The 15,243-nt window shown below is 35.1% G+C and overlaps 1 protein-coding gene across 1 annotated transcript in view; it reads right to left on the reverse strand.

Moving 5' to 3' along the window:
- LOC137403723 (cell adhesion molecule DSCAM-like) overlaps positions 1-15,243 on the reverse strand; it is a 47,988-nt gene that overhangs the window by 18,311 nt on the left and 14,434 nt on the right. Inside the window, exons 10-15 of the mRNA XM_068089743.1 lie at positions 13,534-13,632; positions 11,974-12,156; positions 7,065-7,173; positions 6,310-6,494; positions 4,710-4,862; positions 3,224-3,409 (exon numbers count right to left, since the gene is read on the reverse strand). Of these exons, the coding sequence (XP_067945844.1) occupies positions 3,224-3,409; positions 4,710-4,862; positions 6,310-6,494; positions 7,065-7,173; positions 11,974-12,156; positions 13,534-13,632 (915 nt within the window). The remainder of the gene's footprint in view (positions 1-3,223; positions 3,410-4,709; positions 4,863-6,309; positions 6,495-7,064; positions 7,174-11,973; positions 12,157-13,533; positions 13,633-15,243) is intronic.

The following is a 15,243-nucleotide window of genomic DNA, read 5'->3' on the forward strand; positions in this document are numbered from 1 at the left end:
CTCTTGATACGTGCTCCATAACCAGCCATAACTATGTATCAGCTTAATGTTCTTCGGCCACCGGCGCATGATGCGCTTGTTGCATTGTCCTCTCTTGCGCTACTAGATACCAGTCTGCAATGAGTTTGCTCTAAAGCACACATACTTCACCTGGTACAGAGACAGATGCTGGGCTGATAAAATAATTTCCGCTTTCCTGAGCCAACATTTTTGAGAGAAAAAGGTCATTTTCCTTCAGGAGCCTTCACACCCCGATCGCCCAGTATGGGAGAGAAACGGCCTTATTTGGGGAGGAGGCAGACCCTAGAGAAAAATAGAAAAAAACAGACTCACAGGGTTGTACTTGGCAAGTCCCGAGGTATTAGGGTGTTACTTGTTGGACGTTTTTTTTTTCAATACTTCTCTCATAGCCGCCGGATATCTGTATTCCACTGGTCCTCCCACACCATGCAGGCATGTTGCTGATCATTCGTGCAGAAATGTCTGTTAAGTCCATTCACATACATGTAGCTAGGCAGTTGTCCCTTACTTTGTTCACGTGTGAACAATCATGTGACTCCCAAGCTAAACAGGTGATCAGATGGCCTGAGTGTGGACTGTAATAGCCACTTGAGAGAAGCTTGATCAGTCCCAAAATGAACTATTGGCCAGAAAGTTGCAGTTTAAAATAGCTGATGGTCTTCAACTAATAGCTCCTGACACATCGCACAAAAATTTCGTTCATCATTGTGAATAATAGACTATCACCTGCTTCCCTCCATATTCACTGTAGGATAGGCGGTTCACAAGTAATTGAGCTAAGCCAGAATGGAGGCGTGCATTAGCCCCTCTCCATTGTGTTGAATGCTTTTTAACAACATGGATCCCAGTGAAAGGTATGTCTTGAAACAAAATCGTAGAGTGACTCAGCGACCTCTTGAGTACTGATAAATAAATCTGCAATGATTGAACGTTCTAAAATAGCTTAAATACCCTTTGTACAGCAATTGGGGCCATGTCCTGTTGGCTGTTACTTTTCCTGCATCAGTCTTCCCTCTATTTTTACAGACCAGATGTTCATGGGAAGCGAGAACCATTTCAATTTTTTAGGTTTCAGTTTAGGCTCACCTGCCACAAATGGTTCAACACCTCTTTCAGACGCCAGGTGTGTGTGTTCGGGTCAAACACAATGAAAATAACATCATTTAACATCATAGCATTCCCTACTGCAACCATCTGAACATTGTATCCTTCAAATCATTCAAAGGACGAGGGAGTGAAGGTGTGGCCAAATGGCAATCTCTGTCATTCATATAATCCAGAATTTGCAATAAAGGGAGATCACTTCCAAGCTTCTTCGTTAAACTCCCTCTGCCAGTCTTAACTCATTGGATTTAAACTCCCAGTAAAAACCAAGCAGCTTCTTTTGTTGGGACAGATAATCAGCCATCCCTCTACTTATAAGCTACTTTTTTGTGGACAAAGAGTCTGATGTGGCTGTCACCTCCTCCCAAGAAAGAACAAGCATGGAAACTAGTAACCAAGACAGCTTCAATGTGATCATGTTGAAAATAACAGGGTAATCCTGGCAACAATTCAAAATACACCCTTACAATTTTTTACTTAGGAAAAAATTGTTTATTGTATCACTGCCACTATTTGTAAATAGTCAAATAATTTTTCGTCACAACAAAATTAAGTGGAACCTCTACTTACGAAAGACTCCAAATATGAAACTTTCAAGTTACGAAAATTCTTTTGGTAGAAATTTTGCTTCGACTTACAAAATATCTTTCTAGATACGTTTAAAGGCCTTTTAGATTTTGGCCCATTCATTTGTTTCGAATTTTGAGGCGTTCCTTCATTTCATATTTTGCGCGTTTGTTTGTTTTGTATTTCCGGCCTATTCGTTTGTTTTGTATTTGGCGCGTTCGTTTGTTTCGTATTTGTGCCTGTGTACTTCCTATGGGTATGACGCACAACGCGCCTGACTTAATTTCAATTGCTAATGAAAGTCGGTAAGTGACAAGCAATTATTTTTTGTTCGTTGTATAATTTAGAGTTATTATATGTCACATAAAGAGTAAGACAATTTTAGTTTTTAGCAATTTAAGTTTTGAATTTTCTGTATAACAGTTTCTTTTTAGTTTGTAGAATGTAAATAAATTTTATACCCGCGCTTTTAAAACATTTAGTCTGAGGAAAACAAAGCCAAGACAACAATACAACACCAACCCCTTCTGACCATCGTTCTCCCACTCTCTGCTGTCTTTGCCTAGCCTCATTTACATGTAGATGGCCAACGCCAAAAGTGAACAATCATGTTTTTTTTAAATTCATTAATTCTCTTTTCTTCCATTTATGTGTACTTTCTCTTCTCATTAAGTAGTAATATAATAACATAATACTAATGAGGGTTTGTTATAGGTTTTAACCATAACATGTATTAATAATTTATATAAATATTACGCCCGAGCTTTGTTGGGGTTTGGAACAGATTAGGGCATGTATATGCTAAAATGAGCTTTTATTTAAGAAATTTTTTACTTACGAAACGGCTTCCAAAATGAATTAATTTCTTAATAGAAGTTTCACTGTAGCTTTCAAATAGGTTTTTGGATTTCCATACTTGACTATCAAGATTTGCAAAACAGAACTGTAGTTATAAAAGTATTAATCTCTCGCTGTTAGGCAGTTCACCAGCATTATTTTGAAGCATTCTCAAATATGAACTTGATTCAGTCCATACAGATGAATTTATCTCATAACCAGCACATTGAATTAATAATAGAATACATGTAGAACTAAATGTTTCATCATAAAACCACGGCATTACACCAAAATGTTTTAAAAAATTTTGCTACACTTATTTTTATGAGCACAAAAACTGTTAACAGCTGCCAACATCAAGTTTACAAGAAAACATTCACAGCCCGCTGCAGTTAGCAATATGATGGAACTTCAATATACGATTTAACTTATTCACAGACCTGCTTCATATGTTAAAATCCTCGCGTTGGATCGAATATTTCCATAAAAACAAACAGTAATGTGTTTAATTCATTCCACAACCTAATACGCGATAACGCAATAATTTATGTTCATTTAACCTGATGTAGCAATCGAATCTGCAAAGAGAATTACATTCCCATGTAACATTCCCGGAGTTACATTCCCTGAGTAGCAGAGCAGCATTTGGCTGACAAGGTTTGAATGAAAATGCATAAGTAAAATAAAAACATACTATCAGCCTTATCTGCGACTGCCTGCGCAGGTTCACAGTTACCAGATGTCGACTGGTTGCGCAAGAGCCATATGTGGGAGTCTGTAGACATGTTTTCTCGAGGCATGGTAAATCGACTTCTATGCGGTGGTTCATTGTCAAGGTCACTTGAATCAGAGACCACACTGTGTCGGGATTTATTTCCCTCTACAATCAAAGATGTGCTCACATTATTAAGCTGTAAAGAATCTTAGTTTGGGATACTGCCTCTACTAGCTCAAAAGCCAAAAATGACATGAGAACGAAAATATCAGCAGATGGCTGCAATTAGAAACAGTGATTATTATTAGCTATATCTCAGCAAAGGAATATCGCTGGGAGAACAGATTACCCACTTCAAAAATCTTTTGATTACTACTAAATTACTTGTTACTCATTTTCTACTTGCCTATATTTAAAAGTGGAATGATTAAAACAATTGGAATAGTTAATACCAATTAATACAAGTACAAAATATTGATAAATACACTTAATTTGTTACCTGACAAAATAAATTTAAATTAAAATTTCTGTCCCATATAACTAAGTGGCTGCCAAACCTACGGTATTGAAAACTTTTATAAAAACTGTTGAAGTAATTGTTTTCCCAAAGAGTTCAATATTGTAGAATATAAACTACCTAACACGATTTATATCAAAGTACAGTTAAGAACCTCTTTCAAGTGAGCTAGTTCATTCAGCTTTACATAAAATACATTTGAAGGTGTTCACAATGTCATACAACTAACATCTTAGAAAACTCCCATTAAATATCTATTGCGGTTTCAATATTTTTACCAATACAAAGACACAACAAAAATAAAATACCTGTAACTTATTGCTCACCTATTCATTCAATGTCTAACGCGGATTAAAATAATAAAATATATTGAATGAGTAGTATTGAGCTGGTTTTTAACAATTGAGGGAAGATCAGAAAACTAATTAAAACTAAACAGAAAACATTATTGTTCAGTACTAAAAGCATCACACTTGATAGACATTCAGCAGTCTAATAAAAATTAAGATAAAGCCATCAATATTTTGAAAACTAAGGAATTTTATCAGTGGCAGTACTACAGCAGCATATAAATTAGCAGTGGTATCGGAGAGCATTCATGGATAAATAAATGATGAAACTCTTACAATTATAAAACAACGACAACATATATCAACACGCCTTCTTTGCTCACAGATTAATTAAAATTACGTCATATTACGTATGTCATATAGTCATTTAGGTTTACAAAATCAATTTTTACATGTTTATTTTTCTGCAGTACTTTTGCTACATTTGAATAACCATTTAAAATTTGGATACAAACTAACAACGATTAACTAGTAGGCCTAAGATAACAAATGCCTTTGAGTTTCTGAGGCCGTGCAATTGCACCGGTTACATTCAGTAGTACTAAAGCTAAGCATCATCTACACCTCATTTTGGTAATACCATCGCTAGATGACTCACTTCCATAATTCAAGTGTTGTCTTTTGTATTTCCAATAATAGATGATGCCGCCGACAATGAGAGTCACAAATAGGGCAAAGACACCGAGTGAGACATACAGGGCAACATTGGAGCTGGCCGTTTGTTTCACTTGCTGCCGTGGCTGGATCGTAGCTAAAATACAAAAAATGAAAACTAGTCATTGACATAGCCGACTTATGTAGCTAAGCAGTGTCGGCGCTTGGTCGCATCTTCTCATTGTTATGTTTGAGCGACAGGAAAATAAATCTTTAGGTTTTGAACCGTAGAAAAAATGTAATGTTTATTATATGCGTTGCTTGAAAAAACAAGTTTTCATATTGGCTTCTGAAACTATCAAATCAAGGTAATTTGATATCCTAGTTTTAGCAATGTAAAATCTATATAGATGACAGTCACTTATTGAGTGACTTAATACAAGCAATTTTTTCCCTTAAATTAGTTAAAATGCTGATAGATATACAATTTATGAGCAATCACAGTAAAAAATTCGATAATTAGGCTGTTTTCATATTTGTAGTGCTGCTAAAATTTTTGCATGTGTTGTCTTTGTAACATTTGAACAAATTTGTTAAAAAAAATTCTACTAGTACTAGACTTGGCTGGTCAAGTACTACAATAGAGATATAATATAGCTCGCATTGATAGACAGTAGCACGCTATAAACTTCAGCTCCTGAGCTAAGCGCATTCAAAGATTAGGAAAAATGGCTATATATGCAACTTGTGGTAGTATTAGGTATAATAGTCATTTTCATCACAAATATTAATTATCAAATTTCAACTAGTTGTGTAAATAGTCAGACACGTAACTATAACAATAAATACTTGCATTTGTTATTAACCTTTGTTCCTGGTCACGCAAAAGCAAGCTGAACAATTATAAATTATTTCAAACTGAAATCATTCTTAATGTAAAGTCATCTACCTCGAAACAATATTACTAAAATACATTGATTCAACGCAATTATACGTCTCCTTTCATAAATGAAAGCAAATACACAAGGCTGGACAGTGTAAGCTATAATGTTTAAAAGATTATGTTTTTTTCTCTATGGAATTGATATGATGAAAACATCAGTTTTCAAATGCAGTCATTTTTTGACCTTGCCAAATAAAAATTAAGTCAATGCTAACCATACAAATTACTAAAAAATATAATGAATTTACTAAAAATTTGAAATATTGTAATAAAATTAAATACTAAGAACACAAGCCAGTATCTAAAACAATATCTGACTATACAACAGGGCTAGTCTACAGCACTTGTAAAAGTTTATTAGACAATTTACACAAGTAATCACTCGATGAGCAGCAGAGGTTAAGGTTTATTTTGAGAAAACTAAAGATTTTTGTTAAATCAGTAAAAACACAAAAAACATTTTTTCGACAGCCTTGTGCTACGAATTTCAGAACCCAATATTCAGATTAAAGCTCAAAGCTGTCAGAAATGTGGGAGTGCTTTCACACCAATTGCTTCCAGCCGCATGCTAAACGACTGCATAATTTCCTAAGTGACATGAACCCTGTATGGTGCGTAAGAAAGAAATGTAAATTCTATAGAGAAGCTGAGCATGACTTACAGCCCTGGATGGTCAAAGTCGAAACATGGAAGGAAACAGTAGTGGCTCCCGCAGTGCTGAAGGCTGTCACCTCAAGATCATACCATGTGCCTGACTCTAAGTTCTCTAAACTGAATAATTGCTGCGCAGAGCTGACGAAAGGCACAGGTTTGCGAGCACCTTTGTCAAGCACTCTATATGATACACTAAAAATATGTATAAAAAGCCCACCTTACACACAAAGTGCAAAATTCATTAAAAGTTCTGATCTTATGTAAACCTTCCCGCAGGTGTCATTTAAATACTTGTTTGTAATAAGTTCTACTGAAATCAGATTAAATATTTACTTACACAAGAGCACCTGTACTATCCATAGAATACAAGCATTTTAAACTCATGCTCAGGGACCAGCTAAAAGCCATTCCAATCAGTGTATACATATTTTCTTGTTCCCAAACACAAAACTATTAGCTTTTTATACGACTATAACATTAAATCTTTAAAAACCAGACACTGGGCTATTGCATCCGTGTCTCTGAATGCTACGCTTGAAAATAAATAAAAAGATTCTTTATTCTCATCTAACTAATATTGTTGCATTTAATCATGCCAACTGATTAAAAATAATCTGGTAGTTTGATATTTTACTATGTATGTAGTATATATAGCAATCAGTTGAATAAAAAAAGAAGCGAAGAGGTTCTGGTACTTAGTTGTACCAGAGCCTGAAGGTCTGGTACAACTAAGTAGCAGCGCACAATCTATCTCCTGCTTACCTAAAGTGACTGATACGGCAGCCATTGCTGTCCCAGGCGCTAAGGTTGAGGGTAAGTGAGGTGTTGTCAGTGTCAGTGACATGGAGGTCATCTGATGGTGGCTTTGGCTCTGTATAATAACAAGTATGTCAATAAATATATATTCTACACTAACATGATGTTTCTACAATCTAGATCTTTTAATATATTTTGTCTGTTAAGTAGAAGTTATGCAGAGCATAGCCCAGACTTCAGCAGACAGCTAAGATCTGCTGGATAACATGAAAGTGCAGTCATACATCGATATGAGTGCCCCAACATACGAGAACACTGAGATGCGAGCATACGAGGCGGCTCTCGATGCGACGGAGTACCGTGACAGCACATGCACGAGAGGCGGTTTATGAAAACAGCATCCATTCAGTCTTTCTCATCGGATCAGTTTGAAGTTTTAAAAGGCCAGCTAAAAGTGATAGCGAAGCGAAAAAGTCAAACAAAAAAATGAAAACAAAGACAACATTAGAATTACGTTTAGTGTAAGATTAAAAATTATTTTTCAAGTGTTTGTTTAGTAAGCAAAATTTAAAGTTTATGTTATATAGCATCACAAAAGTTTAGCATACTGAATAAGTTGCTGTCAAGTCTCTCTCACACCGCCGTAAGTCGCTACGTCTGTCTCGAAGGTATGGACTTCATATAGTACTGTGCACCATAATGTTATCTTGTATTTCAGGGCAGAACCCTAATAGGTATTTGTTACTTTGTGAGCGTAAGTGGTGAATTAGGACAACGAAAAACACATTTTCCATCGTAATATCATGTTTGAGGTGCTATTTTCAGAGGGTGGGAACAGATCAATTGACATTTAGTTATTTTATATAGGAAATATGCTTTGAGATATGAGAGAATCGACGCCCGAGCTCGGCCTCGGAGCACATTAAGCTCGTATGTCGAAGTATGACTGTATATGCTTTCGGACATACTCATATGTGAACGTTTTGGAACAAGCACAAAGGAACAGCTGTTTTCCTACTAAAATCTAATAGATACCATCCAATGTTTACAATATGGTTAGCCAGGACTTTGCAATATTCATGGTTAGCCATGAGCCTGCTGAGTCATAGTCTGCTCTAATTACATTGGAAGTGCTAAATAAAAACATAGCAGTTTAACTTTTACTTCAGTCATTGAATGCTTTAAATAGCAAACCTTTCAGATGATAAAAAGGCAGGATATTTTATGGACAACTATGATACAGGCATAATAACAACGCAAATACAAAATATAAACCAACATAACCAATCAACTTTTACCTCGGCAGCAAAAGCTACCACGATCGAGCGTTAAATTCTATAAAATACAAATGCGCTAATGCCTAGAGATGAGCTACATTATATATTGGCACAAAGATATTTCTTGGTGTAGCTCACAAACAACTACAAAGTATTTTACACAAGAACACTACAGAAAGATGATTAAATTTCATCACTTGGTTTTTTATCATCTAAACTGGCCATTTATTAAGTGACTGCCCATTCTGGACAGCAAAGAAATTGCCGAACATCCTTCGGTTAGTTAACTCTTCCCCTGTCTAATAAAAAAGTTGTAACTCTGTCTACACCTCCAGCGATAAATTCAGAGCTTGTGACTTTATGAAGTATTGCAAAGTTAAATTGAACAAGGGCTGAATTACTGCTTCAAACTGCTTGAAAATCATGTGGCAACATTTTAATACAATTGTTAAACCATTGAACAATAATAGTCCCACGACCAAACAAGAGTGAAGCGATTGATTGGGAGGTTTATGATAAATGCACATGTGCACACAACTCCCAAAAAATTATCCGTTAACGGCCGTCACCAAACCCTTGCAACGAAATCCTATCAACAAATTTAACTATTTTTCAGTAAAGTCGTTTAAGTATAATAATGATACAAAACGCATATAAACCTATTTAAATATGTTACCAAGCCTTTGAAAGGTTACCGCAAATTCCTAAAACTAACCCATCTGATCGGATTATACATAAATAGACAGATTTATTAGGACGAAAATCGTCACAAAACGCTTGAAAAGCTTCGTTTAATAAAAGTTAAGACCGGAAATTGAAACGTCGAGCGACAGAGAATAGAACGATAAAGTCTTGCCACAAATCGCCACAAAACGCTTGAACAGCTTGGTTTATTAATAGTTTCGACCGACCTACGAAACGCCAATAAAGCCGTGCGACAGATAGTAGAACTTTACTGTGTACTGTTTGAGGCGTAGACCGATTTACAAGTACAAAAATGTGGTACACAGTTTATCAGCCTACGTTTTTGTCCAATTACCGAAGGTTTTTCAAATTATCTAGAACATCAGCCAGATTTCTTTACATCTTATCTACAAGGTAGGGCGTTACTACAACGCCCTTTTATGACAAGAATATTTCTTTATTTCACTCCAGTTTGCATAAAACCTCCAGACGTGTGAATGCCAACGCTTGCTCTCTGTTACATATCGCTGTCAAAACCATTCTACATTCATCACAACACAACCAACTTTCAAACTGTATATTACACATCAGTTTGCCGTTTAACTTTTAATATTGCATTTCAGAGATATAATAAACATATTTCATTATTGTTGGCATTGTTGTTAGTTAAATTACGTACAGTAGGTTAGGTCTACAGCTTGAATTAAAATTTATTTTATTATTGTAAAACATAAGTTTGAGATAGTTAAATATTTATTTCATTAATATTTATTTCTGTTACATATCGCTGTCAAAACCGTTCTACATTCAACACAACCAACTTTCAAACTGTATATTACAATATATTTTACTTTTAATATTGCATTTCAGAGATATAATAAACATATTTCATTATTGCTGTTGTTAGTTTAATTACTTACAGTAGTTTAGGTCTATAGACCTAAACTTCAAGCTGTATACAGCTTGAATTAATATTCCTACGACCAAACGAGCGGAGCGAAGTGTGGGAGTTTTTATAATTGCATGTGCACACAACTTAAGAAAATTATTCATCAACAATGAGACGAGCCCTCGTCAAGAAATTTCTTCAACAAATTTAAGCATCGTTTTGTAAAGTCGTTAAAGTATAATAACGATACAAAACACATTTAAACCTATTTAAATATATTACCAAGCCTTTGAAGGGTTACCACAAATTCCTAAAACTAACCCATCTGATCGGATTATACATAAATAGACAGATTAATTTGGACGAAAACCGCCACAAAACACTTAAAAAGCTTGGTTTAATAAAAGTTAAGACCGGAAATAGAAACGCCGCGTGACAGATAATAGAACGATATAGTCTTGCGCATTTCACGAAAAAATAACGTGCACTTTTCACCTGTCTATAGAATTTACGAATTGCCGAAGGTTTCGGCAATTAACATAGAAGTACAGAAATCATTACATTTTTGCCGATTTCAATTTTTTCATTTTCATTTGCCGACACATTTGAATACTTTCGCATTCTAACTGATGTCCAACGCAGTGGAAGTAAAGCAAATGACGATGATATTTTTTTAACGTTTCTTATGAGATTATTACAATAATTAATTATAAGTTTGGATGACTACAGAACAATGACTACGTAGTACAGATTTTCTAAAAATCTATATAAATATCACAACTTCGTGATATTGTTAGCTATGCCGTTTTAAAAAGTAAAAAAAATTGTGCATTGGTTTTATATTATTACTATATAAATAATATTGGTTATTCTATAATAATATCAGTGCATTTTACTTCTAATATTGGCCAATATTGCATTTCTCTTTTTGCAGGAGGAGAGATATAAACATATAATCTTTTCCTTTCATTATTGCTATTTGTTATGTATAATAACACCCAAACCCAGTACATTACAGCTACCATTGCAGTTATCCTATTTGACTGCTAATATTGCATTTCTCAACCATCAGTACCCTTTCTTTTTTCCAATATCACTTTGGTCGTGGGCTGTATGACAGTGGAATTTCTAGTATTTTAAAAAGTATACTTAATTATCATAAAAATCAAATAGTACACCAAGCAGGAGGTTGAAAGACTAATTTTACCATTGTGAGAAATTTGTTAAGATTTAATAACCAGCCATGTTATAAAAAATGTTTAAAATCCCTTATAGATTCTTTATTACAAATTGCAACTATTTCTACATAGCTTCTAGTAAACATTAACTATTTATAATAGGTATAAGTTGTTAAAGAAGCATGTAAGTTCACTATAGAATTCACAGACCTTCATTCAATAAAAAGATATAACGTTTGGACTATTTCTCAACTATGTGAAAAAAATTATAAGCAAAATAAAGTTCTGTTTTACTATTTTTCAAGTCTGGTGAGAAGAACATTATAGCCTAGAAATCCGATTTTAAAAGAAAAATAAGGCATCCGAAACTACATGTATAAAGAAGTGCTTTGATGAAGTTTTTTGGCTGCTTCAGCAAAAACATTGGCATTTTAGGTTTAATCATCACGGTAGCTGCTAGCAAGGCTTTCAAGGTAAAGTACGATCATATGGTTCTTTTTGGATAAAACTGCCGACATAATGGTTTAATAACTTTTCACAGTACTAAAATCAATTGGTTAATTGTCATGTCAAATTATGACAGAATTCCACCAATTTTGTAACACTTTATCTCATCAATTTGACGGCAAGAGGGTTACGGCTTATAACAGTGACTGAACAGCCATGACATATTCAGAAACTGCCATTATCCTGAAACACATGACACGTGATTACAAAGTTATCTAGGTCATATAACAACATGTACTGTATTTTTCGACTATATGATGCACATACAATCCCTATACTGGTAAGAAAAAATCGACATTGCGTCTTATAATAAGCAATACAAATTCATTAGAGGATCTGAAATGTTAAGCTAAAGTTATGTTTAAATAAAGTATACATACTTCCTCCACGAGTTTGAATAGTAGTGATGTTGCTAAAGGAACCACCACGCTCCTCATTGATCGCTTTCATCCTAATATCGTACATCTGGCCACAGGACAAATTTCTAAGCCAAAAAGATCTTTTTGAACCTGGTATATCTACCGAGTTCCACTTGCTACTGTTCCTCCACTGAAGCAGCCAATCTAAAACAGCAAAAGGCGTGGATCAAACTCAGCACAACTAATGGGCCAGCCGATTTTAAAGATTTTTTAAAAAGAATCTATTTCTCAACAGAAGCATCTCAGTAGTTAGCGAAGCTCTTCATATCAGTTAACAAAGAACTGTGTTACACAACAGAGGCATGATGTGCTAGATATTTCTATAAACAAGTTGTATAACCAAGTAATATATGTATGCCTATATACGCTGCATGCATGTAGTCAAAGCTTACCTGTTTATGTTTATGCCTAAAGGTACGGCCACTTGTGCCAATTCTTTTGTTGGTTTTGACCGAAATCACAAAATGAACGAAAAACCCAGAATTATTCGGCTGAAATAAACAGAATTGTCAGAGCTGTGCATGCATACCGAAATCGTTGACGAAATGCTTTTAATTGGCTAAACAAATTATTAGCGAGCATAATTATAGCAGCTTTCGCAAATTATATAGTCCGAATCACATAATGTTACACGCAAGAAAAATACTAACACAATTCGCCATAGTAAAAACGACGCAATTGACTTGATTGCGCTAAAGATGACAACTCTTTCTACAACAGAAATTTTGCTGCTAAATAAAAATTGTTATTATTAAAAGAGAAACAATTCGCAGCCATAGTGTTCGAACTATAAAAAACCAACAATAGCACAATCTAAGCAGTTGCATCCATCGTATGTACTGTATGTACTATGTTGAATTGCTCTGGTACTTTTATTGTTTGTCGTAATACGTGTCTTGAACTATACCAATTGCGGAAGCTGCTGAAATTACACTTGCTTATAATTTGTTTAGCCGATTAAAAGCGCTTCGTCGACGATTGTGTTGTGCATGCACAGCTCTGACAATTCTGTGAATTTCAACCAAAAAATTCTGTGTTTTTCGTTCATTTCGCGATTTCGGTCAGAACCAACGAAAAAAGCCGGCAAGTGTGGCCGTACCTTTACGCACCTTAGTACAACATGAATTGTTCGATTACAAAGGAATATATTGTAGCTTTCAGATACCAAGGGTGCTTAGTAAAATAAGCAATACCAGTATCAATGGTTATAATAGACCAGGCTCATGTCCAAGGCTAACAGATACTGTACCAGCGTTCATGGTGGTAGGATACTGAGTGAGTGTTATGGTTATAGCACACTGTCATTATTTATGATCGCGATGGTAATGTATTTTCCAAGATTTATTCTAAGCTCAATCCTCGGTCAGTTATCTTATTTAGAGCGTTTGGACAGGATTGATCTCCTGATCACTGAAAACCTTGATTATATGGCAAATTTTTCAAGCCCTTCCTTAGGTATTGAAAAATGGCACAAAGGTCCCTATCCAAACAGACACCATAGTATCAACTAAAGTTGCTTACCTTTGTAAGATGATCCACCATTGTCTGTGCCATGCCAGTTGATCTGTACGATTGAAGAGAGTGTCTTTCTCACTTCTATGACTGGTGGTGAAGGCAGGTCTGCAACACAGTACAAGAGTAGCAACACATAGCAAATACTTTCACTTGATAGCTAACATTCTCTTTCTGTTCGACCATTGGTGGTACTCTCTTTCTGTTTGACCATAATGGATTTATTACAACCTCTGAACATTTAGTTTATATGAGTCTATAGAAGAACACAGAAGGCATTTTCCAGTACTTTTTTAAACATCATCAGAACATGCAACATCTAATATGGATAATCAACGATTTACGTTACCATAACATTTGTACAGATATTTGCATTGCCATATTAATTTTGTTCAAGAAAAAATGCTGCACATTAACAAAAACAGCCGAGTACAAACGTACTTTAGGTTCATGACATTAACCAAACTATGGAAAAAAGATTTTAACAGATTTATTTACTGCTCAAATTATCTGAATTGTTTCATGAACAGTTCCAATTTATATTAGTGGCTTTCGTATGTCTGCTACATAAGAATATCTTTGTCTATATATAAATAGTTGTTTCTATGAGCTATGAGGCCCTGTTGTCATCGTTATTTGAAAGCCAACCTTAAATGAAATTAGCATCTGTTCGAAATGAATAAAATAATAATATCTCCTGGTCATTATACTCAACCATTTAAACCGATGCCAAATTTCAAGGTCATCATAATCAACCATTCAAACTAATGTTAGATCTCAAGGTCATTATAATCAACCATTTAAACCAATGCCAGATGAATCAGTTTTATCTCTAATGACCAACGCGTAAGTTTCGAAATTATGCATTGGCACGCATCTATGGCGTATCGCCAACGCATTTCTAGTGTATCGATAATGGGTTGGCTACAAAAAAGATGCCAAACCCGAAGGTTGATGAACAATTGATCAAAATGCCAAAGGACGCTTTGGAAGCTAATAATTTTTGCTCAAGTCTCGAAGGTAAAAGTTTGCACTTGAGCAGGCCGAGTTAGCACGGAAGCTGTTATTTTGAGTATTCATTAATACCAACTGCAATAAAAATAAATAGCGCTTTTGCCTCAAGCTCTAAGCTGACAAACATGTGTGGAATCACACGCTATACCCTAGGACACTTATGATTTCGCCTCATCTAACTTTCGCGTTTTCGCGGAGTCATCCTTTCGCGAAAATTTCATGAGCGAAACTAAACTATCATAACGAACGAGCGAAAACGCGAAATTAAATAGCTTTGGTGATTAATATTCACAATAAAATCGTCATACGTATTAGAAATGCAGGCATTTTTCGTGTGTGGTTGGCTCATTGGAGAATTTCTGCTAAACTCATTATAGCTAATACACCGATTGAGCAGCATGGCAAAGCAAATTACGATAACAGGTTTTTTTGGAAAAGCCAAGACAAATGAGGAAGATGATGATATTAGTTTAGTCACTGAATTTGTAACTGATGAGGATGAAAGTCTGGTAGGGAAAGTCATAAAATTTAATAATAATTATTGTAGTGATGAATTTTATTACCAACCAAAAACAATAACAACCGGAGCATGGCCACCGCGTGCTATAAATACTTGAGATCTCATATTGGTACCGCATCAGTCACGGCGGGAGGAACTTTGACGTCATTGATAGTCCAAGAAACATATGGCAGCAAGCGATCAAA

The sequence above is a fragment of the Watersipora subatra genome, chromosome 1 (assembly GCF_963576615.1).
Source record: "Watersipora subatra chromosome 1, tzWatSuba1.1, whole genome shotgun sequence".
NCBI lineage: Eukaryota > Metazoa > Bryozoa > Gymnolaemata > Cheilostomatida > Watersiporidae > Watersipora > Watersipora subatra.